This window comes from Ammospiza caudacuta, chromosome 14 (assembly GCF_027887145.1).
Source record: "Ammospiza caudacuta isolate bAmmCau1 chromosome 14, bAmmCau1.pri, whole genome shotgun sequence".
Taxonomy (NCBI): domain Eukaryota; kingdom Metazoa; phylum Chordata; class Aves; order Passeriformes; family Passerellidae; genus Ammospiza; species Ammospiza caudacuta.
This window is the reverse complement of record NC_080606.1, coordinates 15,937,846-15,955,264: the sequence shown is the minus strand read 5'-3', so window position 1 is coordinate 15,955,264 and position 17,419 is coordinate 15,937,846. Positions and strand designations below refer to the sequence as shown.

General features: G+C 39.5%; 1 protein-coding gene across 1 annotated transcript in view; it reads right to left on the bottom strand.

Moving 5' to 3' along the window:
* LOC131563874 (connector enhancer of kinase suppressor of ras 2-like) overlaps nt 1-17,419 on the bottom strand; it is a 167,161-nt gene that overhangs the window by 57,089 nt on the left and 92,653 nt on the right. The window contains exons 6-9 of the mRNA XM_058814063.1: nt 16,968-17,009; nt 14,353-14,472; nt 5,475-5,534; nt 1,091-1,159 (exon numbers count right to left, since the gene is read on the bottom strand). Coding sequence (XP_058670046.1) covers nt 1,091-1,159; nt 5,475-5,534; nt 14,353-14,472; nt 16,968-17,009 — 291 coding nt within the window. The remainder of the gene's footprint in view (nt 1-1,090; nt 1,160-5,474; nt 5,535-14,352; nt 14,473-16,967; nt 17,010-17,419) is intronic.

The following is a 17,419-nucleotide window of genomic DNA, read 5'->3' as shown; positions in this document are numbered from 1 at the left end:
CTGTGCCCTCAGGTGGAAAGGGATTACAAGTATCAACCACCTTGCCTGCTGTAATAACAGACATGGAAAGAGTTGCTAAAATAGCCAATTCTTGAGAAGCTGAATGGGGGATTTCACCTATGGGAGTAAAGATTAAATCAGATCTGTCACTTGAAGAGTGTGTTTGATGGAGAAAGCCAGCCTAATGCATATTTCAGCCTGTAACTATGACAACTCTCTAATACAGATAAGAGCTGTGTGTTGCATTAACATTTAAAGTGTAAATGAATAAGTTATACTTCTTTTCAAGAGAAAATATTTGCTCTCTAATCATAAGATTTTAATAGCCAGACTTTCACATTTCCACTTCACACAAGTGACAGACAGAAAGAGATTTCTTAATTTTGCATTTGCTGTGTCTGGAGATGGGGTTCACCAGGACAAACTGAAATAGCTAAATTAGGAGTTCCTTAGGAAGTTACCATTGTCCTTATCACTAGTTATCCCTAAGAAATAATAAATACCAGTGTTCCTTCCTCCAGCAACACTGGAACTATTTAAATTATATTTAAATTACATTCTTCGATATTGAGGTTCAGCATCCACCTGCTTATGGCTGTCTTAAAAATAAATCTCCATCCAAGAATGCCCAAACCCCAACCCTGGCAGATTTCTATCAACACTTTAATCATTTTTATATCTTTCCCCCAACAGATTCAGCATACATGGCTATTACAGCACTTCTGCATTATTAATCTGGATCCTGCATTAAACAGAATGCAAAATTCTGTTCAAGAGGAGAAGTTAAACCAGCTGGCAAGTGCATAATGAGAAGTCTAAGAACTTCAAGGAAATATTCTTGGATCTCCTTATATAAGAAGAGTTTGATGCTGAACAGCAGCTGTGCAAAACGTAAATTTGGCTTAATCCTTTTGGGCTGGTTATGGACTCAATTTGGGCCTTTTCTTATTAAGAATAAGCAGTGAATACGATGTTTAAAAAGACATAAATAATAATAATATAGTTGAGCAAAGAAGAATTAGTACTTTTTATCAGCTTTTTTACTTTTCTGTGCTGCAAAGCCTGAGCTCAGAATTTCCAGAATACTTACCACAGTTTGGTGGTTGACCTGGATCACCTCATCACCAGCATGGATTTTCTTACACTGGTCAGCAGGAGACTGAGGACAAGAGAGAAAAGTTCACTTTACAGGGAGGATGTGGAGGTGGAAGGAAAGAGCAGGAATTAAAACAATGAATGCTGAAAGAGGCAAGAAAGCTGTGCCTAAAGAAGTCTTATTGCTGTCAAATAATGGTAACTGGTCAAATTCATAAGGAAAAAAATATTTTTTCTGGTAACATTTGATGGAGTTATCTAGAATTCCATTTGCCATTCCAACCTAGAATTCCAGCTGCCACTCGTGGCCATTTGAGCTATTCCATTGTGTTTAGCTGAGCAGCCACCACCTTGCTGGGATTCCCCTGGGTGAATTCACATCCCGTGGAGTTAAATCTGTTACAACACACCCAGGACCAGGTGGGGCAGAAATCAGGGCTCAGTCCTCTCCAGAGCAGAGTCACTGCTGAGGGGACCTGAAGATGCTCTGCACACTCAGGGTATTTGTACCTTCAAATGCAGCTCCAGCACTTCCCAGACAGGGCTAAATGAACCATTTGAACACAGAATGTGTTAATTTACAAATGGGTGCAAGGGACTTGCTCTTCAGGAGATTTTATGTACACACACAATTCACATATATTTGCAATCCTGGAGCTGGAAAACTCCCTTATCCTAAATTTAGCTTGCTCTGAGCAGATGAAAATGGATTAAAACCCATTGAGGAACCACTCAAACATGGGCAACTACTATTGCACAAATAATTTTTAGAAGCTTTGGTGAAATCTTAAATCTGTGAGAGAAACCAGGGACATTCAGGAGATCAACAGTTCTCAGAGAGCTGAGAACTCAAGCAAATTGTTTGCACTGTGCCCTGGCTTACAGATGTTCTACTGACACAGAGCACACCAACCTGGCATTCAGGAGGAAAAAAACCACAAAGAATTCAAGAGCTGAGACATCACCTTGGAAAATAAACCCAGTGGAAGTTGGCTGGCTGTTCAGTCAGGAGATTTGGACAAGGGGGAAAATTTACTCCTGAGATGCAGGGTCAGAGAGAGGAGAGGACTGAGTGTCCCTTGTCAAACAAAAAGTGCTGAAACTTTTAAAGCAAAATAATCTTCCATAAACAGTTCAAGCTCCCTGCCAAGCAAGCAGGCTCCTAAGAAAGGCAGAAAAGGAGCCACTTGCAGCTGGAGGGGGCGGCCTGGCTCTAAACCTGCTGAAGAGCTGCACAGAGAAAAAGCTGTTACCAAAATGTAGCTGAGCTCCTGGAGAGCTCCTGCAGCCAGCCTAAAACACAAATTGTTAAACACAATAAAGGAGGCACGTGTCAAACACAAAGGAAGAAAGGATTTATCTGAACTGAAAGTGATGTTCATCAAGTGTGTAGAGAAGTTCATGGTCATGACCTCACTGCAGGCAAGAACTCCTCAGCTGCACTGTCTTCAACCCAAAATCCCCCTCATTCCTCTTGTGAATGGAGATTAAAAACATAAAACATAAACAAATAAAAGGAGCAAAGAGTAGAGGAGGCAATACAAGAAAAACCCAAATTGCCACTGACAGGGAAATGACTGCAATTATTTCTGAATCAAATGCCAGAGAGACTCATCCCCCCCAGGGCCAGCATGTGCTGCCAGAGCCAGGCAGGGCTCTGGGGGCAGGAGATTACCCAGTTATTGATTACCCAACAATTAGCCAACAGGGCAATTAGCCAGCCCTGGACAGGGTGATTCCCAGCCTGACTGGGCTGCTCCAAGCACAGCTTTTACCTTCTGCCCACTGCTGGTTCTTCATTCCCAGCCTTTCTCTCTCTCTCTGGTTCTTCATTCCCAGCCTTTCTCTCTCTCTCTGGTTCTCCATTCACAGTCTTTTCTCTGGCTCTCCATTTCCAGCTTTCTCTCTGGATTTCCATTCCCAGCCTTTCCCTGATTCTCCATTCTCAGTTTTTCTCTGGTTCTCTATTCCCAGCCTGAGCTCTGGTTCTTCACCTCCAGCCTTTCCTCTGGTTTTCCATTCCCAGCCTTTTCTGGTTTTCCATTCCCAGCTTTTCTCTGGTTCTCCATTCCCAGTTTTTCTCTCGTTTTCAATTCCCAGCCTTTTCTCTCGTTTTCTATTCCCAGTTTTCCTCTGGTTCTCCATTCCCAGCCTTTTCTCTGGTTCTCCATTCCCAGTTTCTCTCTAGTTCTCCATTCCCAGCCTTCTCTCTGGTTCTCCATTCCCAGTTTTTCTCTGGTTCTCCATTCCCAGTTTTTCTCTGGTTCTCCATTCCCAGCCTTTTCTCTGGTTCTCCATTCCCAGTTTCTCTCTAGTTCTCCATTCCCACCCTTTTCTCTGGTTCTCCATTCCCAGCCCCTCACCTGCCCGAGCTCTCAGAGGGTTTTGTTCACTCTGGGCTCCAGTTCTGAGCTGAGCCCTGGGCAGATCAGACCCCACCTCAGCCCCTGAGCCCTCCTGCCCTACAACAAACAGGATTTTACCCCACACTTCAGGTGGGGATGTGAAAACCCACCTGGCTCCAGAGCCACTTTCTCCTTTTATTGGAAACTTGTGGAATTTTGGCAGCCCAGGAGCAAACATGAAACAGAAATATTCCTGGAATTCAAAGTGACTTTAACAAACTCCATGGCTTTAAGTGGGGCATGGAGGAGAGCAGGAAGCTGCAGGAAACACCTCCATCCATAATGCTTAACTTCAGCTGAACAGCAAAGGCCTGGCTCTTTCTCTTTTTAGCTGCTTTCCTGACTTGGATGAGGCTGAGCTAATTAAACACTGGCTCTGAGGTCAATTATCCCTTCAAAAGGAATGAAAAATCAATTTGCTGAAACACCAGAAGTTAAAGGTCTTTGAAGCTGGTTTATCTGCACATGTGATTACACTTCCAGCAAAACCAAAAAAAGCAATTTCTTCTGGTGGTGTCGTAGCAAAAAGTTTTGACAATCCAAATTAAAAGAACTTATTTCTAGTGGCTGGCAATTTAGTAACTCTTCCTGTGAATTTCAATTGTAAATATATCAATATTTCCCCTACAAACTGCATTATATTTCTGAAATGAATTAGAATTACAGTAAAAAAATGGATTAATTATAGCATGAGTAATTCAATCTATGAACATAATCTCTCCAACATAATCAAGATGGATCAAATCATAATTTTGAGCACCCAAGATACATATGTAGTTATTTTTAGACTTCTAAATGCTGCCAATGGTGACAATATAAACAAACAAATTTCAAGTTTAATTTGCATTAGAATTGTCTTCCCAAATTGTGACATACAAATCATCTGGCTTTCCATGGGTTTGCACTGACAAAGCCCATATAAATACCCCTAAATGTATATAAATCAATTAAAATATCCCACATGGAGCTCACCCATATGGGCCAGCAGAGCAGTGGCACTTGCCAGGCAGGATTTACATCTCACAGAGCTCGTGTGATGCTCCTTGGGCATCAGCAATCCATAAATCCAATATCAGCTGGATAAAACCTAAAGCTGTCACTTGCCCAGCTCTGAGCTCTGGACAGACCGGAACCCGAGTGGGAGCAGTGACTGGAAGATGAGAACCAGAAGGGTTGTGTTCTAAAGTCTGTCACAGTAATTAGATGGCAGCAGTTGAAGGCAATTTAATTATTCAAATTTATAATTATGAACTGCACGTTAAGGAACGAGGACGATGTTTAGAGGCTGAGCTGTTGTTCCTGTCACACTCTTTAGTGCCCCCTCAAACCTCACACAGATCTCTGAGCTGCAAAACTCTCCGTGATTTTAGTTCAGGTTTTTCAAATGTCTCTGGGGCTACAATAAAAATTATAATTGATCTCGTCTGTGTATTTACTACAAATGATAGAAAATATAAAATATAATGTACTTAATATAAGTATATATTGTATATATATGTATTGTATTGTATGTACTGTATATATATTGTACATATATATATTAATATATATGTATATATATGTACTTAATATATATATACATGTACGTGCGTGTATATATATATATAAAGTACATTTTATATATATATATATAAAATGTACTTAATATAAGTACAAGGAAACCACTTTTGCCAGAGAGAAAGTGTGTGAATGTTGTTAGAAAGGAGAATTTGAGGAATAATGAGGGCAGAATTTTGAGAATTTCCTTTATTATAGCATTAATTATTAATTTCAACACAGTGGCTTTTCTATGTCTGTGTTCAAGGGCACTAAGTCTTTAAAAAGGTAATATGATACATATACCTAAAAAAGGAAAAAAGACATTCATAAAAAGTGGCTTGGTTTAAAGCAAGCTTACATATTACAAAATGCACTGCAGATACACAGAAAATAATTGTAAGCATGATGAAATTATTTTAAAATAAAGGATCTTACATTTTCTGTTGTTCCTGTGATTACATGCAGTCCATCATATGTTGATTTGATATACATTCCCTGCAAAATAAAGAGCAAAAAGGGTAATTAATATTTGTAGGAAACAAATACAGGACATTTGCATGATAATTAAAATAATAGATTTTCTCTAAGGACCATAACATTTGAACAGACTGGAAGGAGCCGTGGTCAATTAACATTTGCAAATCTAAGTTTAACAAATCTATATCAAGACCACTATAAATAGCAGAGTTTTCTCACATAATGCTTTTTTTTTATTCCAAAGTTTGTGAGCAGAGTTCAATATGGAGCATCAGCATAAAAACTTGTGCCTGTTCAGTATTTGAAATATTTAACATGATCTCTTTTTATTACCATGACATAAAAGAAGTATTGAAACTGAAAGCATGAGCAGGAGTAGTTTTTAAACTTAAATGCCCCATTTTCAAAGAGTTACTGATTCAGTAAAAGTGAAGCCAGAGCCAAACTCAGAAAAGACAGGAGCCAGTGCTCACATTGCTCATTTATGGGGGAAATGAGCTTAGTGAACTAACAGGAGCTTTGTAATTAGTCCATCAAGAATTCTGCTTCAGGAGGAGACTGACAAGATGGGAAGGGACAGGCAGAGCAGGGATCTGCAGAGCTGAGCACACTCAGAGCCCAATGTCAGGGATGCTCAGTGGCTCCTGTGCCTCCCTCTCAGGAGCCAGGCCACAGCTTCCCCTCTCTTCCCTCAGCATCCTTATCCATCACTTTGGAAATCTAATTAATCTAATTGGTACATTGTGCTGCTGATTTATTGTTCTTTCGATAGCCCTGCATCACCTTGTGCGGTCACAGCCCCAAAGTTTAGAGTCCCCAGCAATAACCAAGAACATTTTGTTCAGAGAAAGCAATTTCCAGATTCCTGAATGCTAGTGGAGATATTCAGGCAGGGTGGGCACACAAACACCACCTCCCAACCCCTCAAGAAAAACCCAAAATTTGAAAATCCTACAAAGTTTAGGTGATATTGCTCTCCACAAGTGCCTAAACTGGAAGGTGGGATGGAGCCAAACTCTTCCTCACAGTGGGAGCATGAGAAGCAAGAGACAAGTTGGACTTTGGGTAAGGATTTTTTTTTCAGATTTACCATCAGGAAAATAAAAGCCTGGAACAGGCTGGCAAAGCTGTGGAATCTCTGATTTGGAGATGATCAAATTGTGACTGGATGAGGCCCTGAGCAACCTCCTCTAGCTGGGTCTGACTGGATTTTTCATGGGAAAATGTAACTTCTGCCTTAATGTAAACTAATTCCACTTCAGCAAGTTTTTTTAAATGTATTGAAATCTTAAAAATAAGATTGTCCAAACCTGATTGCTGTCAGGTTGCAATGTTGCATAGACAAATCTGCTTTAGATTGCGTTCCCCATCTCAGTTCTCTTAAATTAGTCTGCTTTACAAACTACTTCATTTGTAAAACCAAAAATCCAAACTAAACCTTGCCAGTCTTGAAATCAGCTTCACAAACTGGGATTAGTTGGAAGAAAGAAGCTGCTGGTGAACCTTTCAGAATTTCCTTTTTAGAGCTGTTTAATTTATCAGTGTTTGCTGTTCTGCTGTCTCTGTGGTCCCTTCAGCAGCAAAGGACAAGGTTCCCTTTGCCAACTCAAGGACACAAAGAGGATCCTGGAAAACTTAAAGCTCCCATAGACAATGGGATGGGGAATCTCCATTAAAACCCAATTTTATTTTAGTTTTTTATTTAATTGAGCAGAAGTTTTGCCCATCTAGCGTGAGTTATGCTGAATTTCCACAGTGAACTTTTCACAAGAATATTACACAACATTCCTGCTCTTTTAGCACTTGCTCAACCTCAGGAACACATTTCAAGCCACACTTTTATATCAAATTTAATATCCCAGTCCTAAAATCCCACTTGCTTTGACAAGATTTATTCCCTACTCAAAAAACCCAACAGATTAAAATCTTTAGGGCCACAAGAGGACAGAGTGCTAAATTTTGTACTAAATTTTACCACTTACTTCTTCCTAGAGTTCTTAGACTCTTGTTAATCTCTGTGTATTTTTGGAAAAATTCAAATTATAATTTTATCTCTTAACAGATGCCATTGGAGAGTCATAAAACCTGACTAATCACACAGAATTACCCTACATTTTGTTATCTGCTCTTTCATCCTAGTTATTAAAATTTAAGAATATATTTAAAAATAAACAATTTAAGTGAATGACTCATAGCCTTCAAATTACCCTACACAGAGCTTTCATCCTTGTTTTCCCAAAAGAAAAATAATGAGCTTGTTTCTTGTTGACCATTACAGGAGCAGAGCGTCCCCTTGACATATATTTACCTGGAAAGCTGGAAAGATCATTCTATGTAAAAAAATATGAAAGTTCTTACATTAATTTTTTACTTCATATGGTTCAGCTTAGGCAGTGATATCCAGAGAATTGTTTGGTCACCTTGGAGTGACCAGACATGCATAGGTCTGGCCAACGTGAGAGACCCTTCTGGAATGGCACCTAAAGGGTTCTCCGGCCTCTTTCCCTCCAGTTTCCACTTCTGCCCTCTCCACCCAGCTCTGTCTGCCTCCCTCCTGCTCTGCAAACTCTGTGATGTCCATTCCCATCCCACCAGGCTTGTCCCACCCTGTCCTTCCCTGTCACAACCTGCCCTGTCCATCCCAGTGACTCAGCTCCCAGCTTTCTTTCTGTTCCTTACCGGTCTGTTTTCTGCCCTTACAAGAAGAATATCACAGAATATATTAATCCTTTTCCAAAATGATTAATCTCTCTTTTTTTTTTTTTTCTTCCCCCCCCCCCCCCCCCCCAAGAATAGGGTTTCAGTCTCTCTGGTTTATTATTGAATGCCAACAATGATCTCAGAGAAAAGAACAACAAGCTGTACCCCTTATCTTGAGATAAGGCAGGAGTCAAGGATTCTCCTCTGTGAAGATGGCTCAGACTGGTGAACATTTAGAAATGAATAGTTGCTCTTTATGTCTGACACATCAGTTATTAAACTCTGCAGAATGGCACTGACCTATGTTAGAGAACAGGGAAATTTTTCTCAGCCATCAGATCAAGAATCCTGGCTGTTTCTGAGCAACTCTGCCACTGTCCCCTAGTGACAAAGTGAATTAAAGGTTTTTAATTAAAATCTGACCTTTGAAAACATATGGGAAGGCATCAAGCATTTAAAACCCCATTTTGAAGAGACTTTTCCCCAGAAAAGAGCATATCCAGTTGTCAGGGGAATTTCCTAGAAAATTTTCGTGCAGAATCATCTGGCTAATTAAGCAGGATATAATGACAGCAGTGTGTTTTTAAGTGTCAACAATTATTCCTGCACAGGGAAGCAGTGACAGCAAAGATGCAGGTTTGTAATGCCACAGTCAACCAGGGAACTCTTACACCCCTTGATCTTTTGCCCCATAAAAAATGGTTCTTTAATCTTATTTCAACTATCAAAGTTACACAAATGCATTTAAATGAATGCCATGATAGTGCTTTGAGAAGGTGATGGAGTTTTTTATTTAAATTTCATACCATTAAAAAGTCCCTCTCAATTTTTTTTCTGCCTTATATGTTGCAGTCCTTTGCCCAAATTTAAACACCTCTACTTTCCTTCCTGCAAGACAACTTCCACTTCTCAAAATACTTAAGATAATAATTTCTTTTATTCTTCTGCCTGAGAAAATTTGGTTTTGTTTGGGCTTTTAGGCTATGAGAACCTTTATATGTCAAGCATGATGGAAATTTGTCAAGTTTCTGTTAGCCTTTAAAAATAATTCGAAATAATTAGATGAACACCCTGACAGTTTCAGGCCAGGCATATTCCCATTAAAAATCTGCCTTCATAGTCTACTTTTTCTTCCTGCTTACTTTGCAGTTCCTTTCTTGTGAAAATGGGAAAGATTGGCTTCCATCACCTTAAATTACAAATGCCACAGAAAGAGAAGCACTATTTGAAAGGGTAACTGGACATTGGATAGATGAATAATCTATTTGTGCATATGACAGCTTGGCTGTTTGTTCAGCTTCTTTTGTTTTCCAACATTACAGCTGCTTTCATAAAAAATTTAATTTTATAAACAAAAATCGTTGCTTTCCTTAAATTCTTAAAATGAAACAGGAAAAGTTCCCTCTGCAGAAAAATGAAGAAGGCTCTGGATATTAGCAGCATACATCTTAATTAAAGTGTGTCTGATTACACTGATTCTATCAGCAGGGGGAAGCTCAGACAACAGAGAAAAAAAAGAATAAAAAAGTGAAAGGAAGGGGGATAAAAGTCCTCCTTTATTCCAGAAGAAAAGAAGAAAAACATTTCACAGACATCAGAAGATACAAATCCAAACAACAAAACCCCAACTGCCTTCCTGTTCAGAATCTCCTGCTTAAGAGGAATCATTAATCTCATCAAATAAGATTAAAGCTGCATCTTACACAGAAGTATCTCTGGGTACATGAGCTGGACATCAAGTTCAGAAGATTAAAAAAATGAGTTTCATCTGAAATAATGCTGGCTGTAATAATCTCTCACTATGGACAATCCTCAATCATCCAAGAGCAGGAGGGGGGGAAAAAAAGCCCCAAACTTCAAAAACCATTCTATGATCCCATTCTGTATCTCTGTAAAATCTCCAATAAAATGCTGCCTGTTTATGTGACAGCAAAACTGCTCCAGAGCTGGCTCTGGGCACAGGAGGAGGTAAATCATGGCAAGGTTCTCCAGCCTTTCATCAACCTCCATCCCCAAGGATTTAGCAGCAAGCTCAGGAGCTGCCAACAGCAACCCAAACTCCTGGCTCAAGGGCTTATTGTGGATCCATCAAGCCAAAAAATTTAAAGTGGGGAGGCAATTTTCTTAAATCACGAAGTTATTTTATTCTATTCGATTTCCTAAAAATTTATGTCTGCATGTTCTGCCAGAGCTAACAGTGATTCTTACGATTTAATACTTTCTTAGTGCAGGAATTTATTTGAAGTTTGTCAAATTGATTGTTTGAAACAAAGCTTTGCCTTCCAGACATCTTGTTCATGCTGATTATGTTGTGCACTTCAGATATTAATGGTATTACCATAGCCAGTACTAGAATTCAGGAGAAAAAGTGCTTTACAATCCTTAAAGTTACTTCAAAATGAAATAGAAAATACATGGAAGGCGTTTCAGTATTCTCCACTGAAAAATCAGTGGTAAATAGGGAAAAGGAGGAACCAATTTGACTGGTGAAGCAGGGGAAGGAATGGAAAAAGCAAGGAAAAAACCCCAATATATTTCTGGAGGCCAACAAATGCCTGTAGAGATCAGGATGCAAACAGAGTCCCCAGGAGCTGGAACAGACCCCAAACCGAGTGTTCCCAATGCAAATTCCTTTGTCCAGCAAACTGCCAGGAAAGCACAGCACACAGAGTGCCCTGGGAAGGCTGCAGATAAGGCCAGGCTTTAATAAAGCTGAATGCAAAGAAGGTATTTTAGAGAGGAAAAAAAGAAAAGGGTGACATAAAGCTCATAAAAGCACAGACGGAAAGTTCAAAATGCTACAACTGAAGATGCACATTCCAAAGGCTCAGAGTCCCTTTGTGAAAATGCTTTATGGTCCAGAATTTATTTACACAATTAAACACACAGACAGTGCCCTGCAGGAGCTCTGACTCCGTGCAGACTGTGTGGACCTGGACCTGGAAATTAATTCCATTTATGTGGGAGCTTCTGCAGCATCAATAGGATTCCTGGCTCATAGGGGGAGAAATTAGAAGGCATGTAATAAAAATTTTGCAAAAGGAGTTCTGAAAACTTGGGAAGACTCATAATTCAGTCAGCTGAATATCATTCCAGATAACTGAATTCTTTAGTAAATCTGAGTGAATTACAATACACACTTTTCTTCAATGGCAAATAATTGTGTTTATTTTCCAGGTGCCAACCCTGGATGAACCCGGTTCGCAGCAGCTCTGAAAATTAGAGCTACATTTAAACCCAAGAGAGCCTCTGTTTTAAATTTATGCTATGAAGGTAAAAAATGTTCCGAAATATTGTACATTAAGCCGCTCTTGAAAAATACATTTTTGGTGATTTTTGACATCAACTGCTGTGCATTAGCTTCCTACCTCTAGAACTAAAATTACAGTATCCTTTTCACAAGTGTGTTGTGAGGATGAATTAATTAGTGTCTGTGAAGCACTCAGGAAGGCCATATAAAAAATAAATAAAACAACTCACGATGAAATTAGTAACTCCAGGGAGTGCAGAGCTTAGCTGGAGTGTGGTAAATCAGGCCTCAACCCCTACACTGAATGATAAGGATAAAAATGGAACTCTGAATACTTTCCATTTGCTGAATAGTGCTCATTTCTCTCTTGAATGGAGCAGATATCCTGTGGAAAAAAATCCTCTATACAATCATGAGAAAGCCATTTGTAATTCATTACTCTGTTCTATATTTGATTCTGATTAATGTTTTCTTTTCCTTTTCACATGATTTTTCTTTTATTCCCATTTATAGTCCTTTTTTTCATATTTTCTTCTAAACAGAACACAGTGTCAGCAAAATTGATTACAAGGAACTTTCCAACCTAACACGTTACAGTGCCTTCACAATTAGGCACAGAAAACTCACTCATTCACTGTGATTTCACTTCATCTAAGGGAAAAAGGGGGAAAAAAGAGGAGAAATTGCCAGGCAGTTTTGATTGCAGTATTTGTCTCATGTCCCCTGTCAGCAGTGCCCACTCCCTGCTCCTTTGTTGGCTCTTAACTCATGGGCACGTTGTGGATGGAGAACCACACAGGGGTTCTTCAGCCCATCCAGGCACAGATCCTCAAGTTCTAGCAGGGAAAAAGGGAATGTGAACCACAGGAAAGGTGCCAACATCTCAGCCAACAGCTCTCACCTTGGTCACTCCACAGCCCAAATAACATTCCAACACTTTATGGCACTTTATGGCTCCTGCCAAGAGCTCCTGACAGACACCTGCCTCAGCCTGCACACCAGGAAATCTCAGTTCCCCACAGAAAATGCTGGTTTTGGGGTAGATTCCACTCCTGTCCTGCTCCAGCCTTTTGCAGAGCCATCACTGCATGGGAAGCATCAGCAGCACCAAGCCCTGCTTATGGCGCTCCATCATCTCTGAGGAAAATGCATCTCTGTATTCACCTCCTCTGCAGCACTGACAATGAACTTTCCCCTAATTAGACCAGCAGAAATCCATCCCATTTCTGCATAGAAAGGAAAGGCATGCAGAGTGCTGGCCTGCAGGGTGTAGGAATCCTAATGCAAGTCAAAAGCCCTGGGACATTCACAGTGTATCCCCTGCAAATGTACTGACCTGTATTTCCTGGGCACCCTGCACTAACCCAGAAATCAGAGCTAGAGGGGAAACTGGGCCATAAAGGGAACGAGTTTGGCCATAAGGATGCAGCAGCACAGGGAGGGAATTGTAGCTGTGCTCAGGATTACACACTGGGCTGAGCATCTGCGATGCCACGGAATGAAAATTGAATGTGCTTTATGCTGTGGTAATGTTCTTTGTTGACTAAATCAGCCTAAGAATAAAGTAAACTTGTGCAGTCACACAACACCCCCTCATGTTATTAAAATATGTCATTCTCAGATTAATATGCATACCTCAGAGTAATTATGCCCTTGTAACTCTGGCAGTATTTGCATATGACGTTTGTCGCTATTCAATGTCAGAACAAAGAGGAAGAAGTTGAAATAATACAAAGTGTCTCAACAGACAGAAATTGAAAATCTGTAAATCACGCTGAATTACAAACAGGAAACGTGTCACAAGGTGTAGAGTGGCACTCAAGTAGGTTTTGATTTGTCAGTTTGGGGATTTTCTGTGGAGGAGCCTCATGGCTGCCAATTTCACTCCCCACTTCCCCCTCATTTTCCTCCTACGACTGCTTCCTTCAACCCAGAAGCAACATTCCTGAATTACTCTTCTTGTAGGGAGAAAATAAAAATAAAAGGAATTCTGAGAAGGCAGCTGGAGGCAGTTTAGGAGATTGTGCTGGGAAAAGCAGCCTGGCTCTTGAGGAGAACGAGAACAGCCCAGTGCCTGCAGTGCAACCTTCCACCCCAGCTTTTATTGGGGTCTTGGTTCCCCAAGCACAATCCTTCTGTTCCTACAGCCCACCAATAGCAAATGGCTGCAAAGTAACGGACTGCAGAGGGGAGGCAGACATCTTTACCCACCAACCACTAAAATGTCACAAAAATCCATTGTCCCAAAAAAAAGTATCAGTACATCAATATTTGAGAGCTGGAGCCCAATAATTCTGAAACTCTTCCTGCAGAACATTTCACTGCTGTGACCCACCAACAATGCAGAGCAGCTGCAATGTCCAGAGCCATCCAACCAGGCTGCTCAGTGAGCAACAATTTACAAATAAAAGAGATTTATTTGGTTCCTGGGAGGATACTTCTGAAAGTTATTGGAACTGATCATTAGAGAGTCATGTAATTCCATTTATGCAAGTGCAAGGCACAAACTTTCCATGGATCATTTTGAAAGCACATGAATGACATTAGTTAATTTTATTTGTGTGTGTTTGAATTTGGGGATTATTTCAGTACATTCCAAAAACTGCAATCTGGCAAAGGATCATAGATTTAACATACATACAGTTACATATGAAGCCGGAGGTAAAACAGGTCTTAATTTGAATAGACCCCAAACAATCCCTTTGTTTAGATAAATGCCAATTAAACCACCTTCAGAAATCTGATTCAGCTTACAAAAAAAATTAGGACATTTCACAAAAAATACATTTTGATTTCTTGATAAATTCCAGAACCAAATCACCCTGAAGAACTGAGGCTTGTGCTGGGCATACTAAGAGTTAAACTTGAAGCTGCTCTGGTACTTACCAGCCCCTCACTGGGCATGATGCTGGTGAGATGAACGACCTCGAGATGAGCAGACTGGGACACCAGAGAGTCAGAGGAGAGGGAAATGATGTGGTCACAGATGCCAGACAGGGTTTTACACTGCAAAGGAAAACAACTCAATAGAATCCCTCCAATCCAACTGGTACTGCAAGGGAAGTTCTTTTTCTAAGAACTAACCAAGGATAAACAGATAATTTTAATTCTTAACATTGCAAAAATTAAAAGTGTATCAAAGTAAAGGAATAGAAAATATCCATAAATGTCAAGGAAGTGTACATGTATTTACAGTTTGCTGTAAAGAATATCTGTATCTCTAAACTATCTTCTCCACTCCAACCATGTGCACTTTAAAAATAAAAGAACAAACCCAATGGACTTTATCCTTATAATTATAAATTCAATGGGAGTTGAAGGAAATGTGTCAAAATAAATGTCTTATGCAACTGAATAACCTATTTTGGCTACCCAATGATGACATCATCCCTACCAACTGTGATAATTAGGTGAATTGTGCTCTTCAACTTGGAAAATTTCCTTTGTTAAAAATTACCCTGGCAGAGAAGTGCCTTAGTTAACCCATTTCCTGCAGTAAAATTCTTATGCATCTTTGAGCGCATCCTCTAACTGATATTCTACATCACCACAACCATGCAATGACTTTGTTATCCTGCCTTCCAGCTAAAGATCTCAAATTCTTAATGCAAATCCACAGAAACACCTTCAGAGCAGGAGCCCCATTGCATGGGCAGCAGATTGAACCCATCTGTCAGAGCAAAGTTTGTAGGTCAGAGAGGAGCTGAGCTGGACTCTCAGACAACATTCATATGGAAAGATTTATTCCCAAATTTCTGTGTGTTGCTTAAAGCACACTCCTTCAACAAGTCTGTGCCTGAAAGAATTCATTTAACAGAATTTCAGGATGGGATTCTGGTCAAGGCTGTGCTGTGTGCATCTATTTTGCTTTGGGGACTGTACTCTCATTTTTCCTAATTATAGCAAATCCCAGTGAAATCCCTTTAGGGAAGTTTTGTTTCAGACATTCGCAAAACCATGAGGCTTTCTAATATCTCATTTGACACTATCCACAGAAGTTAAACAAATAAAGTTGTCACAATGAATAAGTTAACTGCCTGAATGTGTAGGTTGGATTTCCATTCACTGTGCAGTTACTCATCTGGAAATCCAAGGACAGCTCTGGTGCCTGGGCTGTGGCATCTGGGTTTTGTATCAGCTGCAAGATGCAAAGCATCCCACTGAGGTGGCTGCAGATAAAGGTCACCATTTCCACAAATATTTCAAATATTTCAATATTCCACAGTTTCAGCTTGGGGCCAGAGCCCCTGAGCAGAGTTTGGGTCTCATCTTCTCCCAGCAGGGATGGAGAAACTAAAAAAATCTCGCAAATCTCCAGTATAAGAATATTCTTATTTTTATCCTTATTCTTATCCTTATCCTTATTCCATAATTTCCAACTGAAAATCCCTCTATGCCTCAACACTGGAGAGCATTTGCCCAGATTAGATGCAGACTAAACCCCAGGGAGAACAACACTTTTAAATTTCTGCTGTAATGCTTTAACCTTAGAGTTGCCTCATGGAAATAATCTTTTCATTAAAATAAACAACAAAGAAGTTTTCAATCAAATCAACCTGGTCTATGGAAGGTGTCCCTGCCACAGTCAAAATTTTGGGCTAAAATGTGCAAATATATAAATATATATATATATGTGTGTGTGTGTGTGTAAATATATTTATATATATATATATATGTGTGTGTGTGTGTGTGTGTAAATATATTTTTATATATATATATATATGTGTGTGTGTGTACATCCCCCAAATCCCAGAAGGTATCAGGTGATTTTAAAAGTTCTATTCACACCCAGGTTTGCTATAATAAGCTTTTTTTCCCCCTCTAAAAGTCACTGCACACTTGCTAAATTTAACAGCACATCAATGTTTTATGACAGATTTTAATCCCTGCTGGAAGCAGAGTATGTGCAAAAGGCTTTAAAAAATAGAAGAAGAAAAAGAGTCAGGCACTTGGGCAGAGCTTGTCAAAAGCTTATCTGAACTTGTAAATCCTCTGAGAGTTCCCTCTCACCACAGGCTTTATCTCAGTGTCAGTACAGGTTTCTGTGCTGGTACCAGGAAAATATAAAGTATTTGGACTTAAAGGCCAATATCTAATCAATAATCTTGAATAAGATTCTTCCACTCCCTTTTGTCATCAGATTTTTTTGAGTTCTGAAGGCACAAAATGCTCAGTGTGACAATCAGTGATGCAGCAGGTCCATGGATCTGACCAGCCTTTCTGGTAGGAATATTCACTATAGAGAACATTCAATATACAGAATATTGTGCAGCTTCTAAACCTCAATCAATAATTCTGTATTTGTAATTAACTGTAGCTATAACACAGAGCATTACTGCAGGGAATATTAATTTTTAGCAACTGATATAATTCATCAGAAATTATGCCAAAGAGTAAGGAACTCTTAAGAGTAAGTATTTTCCTATAGCAACCTTATTTTTTGAAAAAGTAATTTCCATGTGTGGGGTAAAAATAGAGAACACCAAAGCAGAATTACTTACCACATGAAGAATTTTATTTTCTGTTTCATACACCGTACAATCCTGTGGTAAAACAGAACAAAACCAATTAAATGAATGTCACATTAAATTTCCTAGTAAGAAATGAAAGGAAGTTTTATGCTGTTAATAATCTCTTACAAATTCCTGATGAACCTTAAGACTTGTTACTTTTGGAGTGGTCATTTTCCTATTTTAGCTATCCTTTTAAGAATAATCAATTTTACACTCCATAATTCTAGTGTCACCCTTACCTTGCTTTTTGCTTTAGTATTATTACAGGGGTTAAAATATTGGGGTTTTTTTCATGAAACAAACCACACAAATTGCTAAACTGCCTCTATGACTTATTTAATGTTTGAAATTTCCCTCAGTGTGACCCTCTGGAAATTGGGGCAGCCATGGCAAAGGGGTTTGACCCATCCCCTGCAGCTCTGCTCCACTCCAAATCTCAG